Source organism: Sinocyclocheilus grahami, unplaced genomic scaffold, assembly GCF_001515645.1.
Source record: "Sinocyclocheilus grahami isolate Dianchi unplaced genomic scaffold, SAMN03320097.WGS_v1.1 scaffold1959.1, whole genome shotgun sequence".
NCBI lineage: Eukaryota > Metazoa > Chordata > Actinopteri > Cypriniformes > Cyprinidae > Sinocyclocheilus > Sinocyclocheilus grahami.
The window spans coordinates 70479-72468 of NW_015507138.1; the positions used below are offsets into that span (position 1 = coordinate 70479).

At 39.7% G+C, this 1990-nt stretch overlaps 1 protein-coding gene across 1 annotated transcript in view; it reads right to left on the bottom strand.

Moving 5' to 3' along the window:
- LOC107573492 (tumor necrosis factor receptor superfamily member EDAR) overlaps positions 1-1990 on the bottom strand; it is a 41781-nt gene that overhangs the window by 16515 nt on the left and 23276 nt on the right. Inside the window, exon 4 of the mRNA XM_016259922.1 lies at positions 468-649. Coding sequence (XP_016115408.1) covers positions 468-649 — 182 coding nt within the window. The remainder of the gene's footprint in view (positions 1-467; positions 650-1990) is intronic.

Genomic DNA, 1990 nt, shown 5'->3' on the forward strand with positions numbered 1-1990 from the left:
GTGTGTGTGAGCGTGTGTGTGAGCGTGTGTGTGAGCGTGTGTGTGAGCGTGTGTGTGTGAGTGAGTGTGTGTGTGTGTGTGCAGAACTTGAGCTTTGTGATAATTCGGTGATAATTCAGTAATGCTATAATAATAATGCTAATATATAATATACTAATGCTAATATAATACAATATATAATGCAATATAAACGTAATTAAATCCATGAAGTATGCCTTGTAGTGCACATCATAATGCATTGCATGATCTCATAAATAACTGTAACTACAGTTATAATACATTATAATACTTATCTATTCATTGTTTATTACACTTTTAGAAAGTATAATGCATTAAAACACAAGACAAACAACCAGTTTGCGCTGCAACAAGGAATCTGCAAACATTATAAACTCTCGTCTCTTGCTGTTTCTGTGAGCTTCTGCATTGTGAGCTCTGAACGTTGTGTGGCTGCAGTGTTTTCTTACCCCGGTAAACACGGTCCGCACTCGGCGTCGCTCTCCAGAGTCCCCGGCGTCAGGACGGTGGCGCGGTACAGCGAGTCGCAGTCTTTGTGGCGACGGCAGATCTCGTACTTGCCTTTGGAGAATTTCCCGGCCGGACAGGCCACGCAGCTGTAGTCCTCATCCTTATAGCCATAACCACAGTTCTGAAAAACACACACGTTACAGAAATCACTTCAAACTCTACAGCATTATTTCTACAGCACTTTTCATTGATACAGATTGATTTAAAACAGCTTCACAGAGATAAACAGGAAAATAACAGTGTTGAAAAATTATGAAACGACTTCAATTTCAGCTGTAAAAACTATCTATCTATCCATCCATCTATCTGACTATTTCTATCTATTCATCCATCCATCCATCTATCTATCTATTTTGTTTTCATTTTATTTTTAATCCGTGGTGAATAGTGAGATGTAACTTGATGATTGCGTGTTGTATTCCTCATTTGTAAGTCACTTTGGATAAATGCATCTGCTAAATGAATAAATGTAAACGTTAACTTTGGAATTGCAAGAAAGAAAGTCAGACTTTTCTCAGAATTGTAAGATAATGTATCTCATAATAGAGTGAGTTTTTATCTCGCAGTTCTGACATTTTTATTCCGTAGTAGAAAAGCAGCTCTAGTCATGATTCAGATCAAGTTTTGTTCTTATCTGATAGTGTCAGTGCAGTTTAATCGATGATATTGCTGAATATTAATCATTTTTCATCTTCATCTTAATGCTGAGCTTTGCATTGAAGCATGTGATGTAAAGCCCTGCAGAGCTGATCCATCAGAAAATAATCATTGCACTTCACTGAACATCCAGTTGTTTTTGATCCCTGCATGAGTTTAGCGACCTGCCAAAACCATCCACTTAAACACGCTTAATGAGAAACATGTCATGATGCAACATCCCACCCGTGAGTCTCCACCGGCGACGCTCAGATTCACATCGGCAGCTCATTTCATTGCCTTTCATAATCCAGATCCGACTGGACACATCTACTGTGTTAGAATAACATCTGACCGTGCTTTTCCTTTGCTTTTCCTCTAGAGCAACTCTTCCACATCAAAACTTTCAAACTGAAATGTGCTTCAAATCACTGAACTCGTACTGATTCGGATGTTAAGGCGCTCACGACATGAAAGGCTTCATAAGAACGACTCTCGAGGCCGCTTCAGATTTACTATTATTTTCTTGTCATTTCTGAATGTTCTGAATGTCTTCTAAAGCGCTGAGCTCTTAATTAGCGTAATGAGACGATTGCGCATCTTTGGTGGGCAGAGGTGCAGCGCTTTGTTCTTTTGGCCTCCGGTGTCGGTTTGAGAGTCTTGAGTGAAGATAAAAGAGACTGAGATGTTGGTACTCGCCAACTGCTCTGATTTAAAACTTATTGAAAAGTTCTTCTCCGTTCTGACATTCACCCCCAACATGCATTTCAACTCACACACACACACACACACAGACACACAGACACACACACTCACACTCACACAC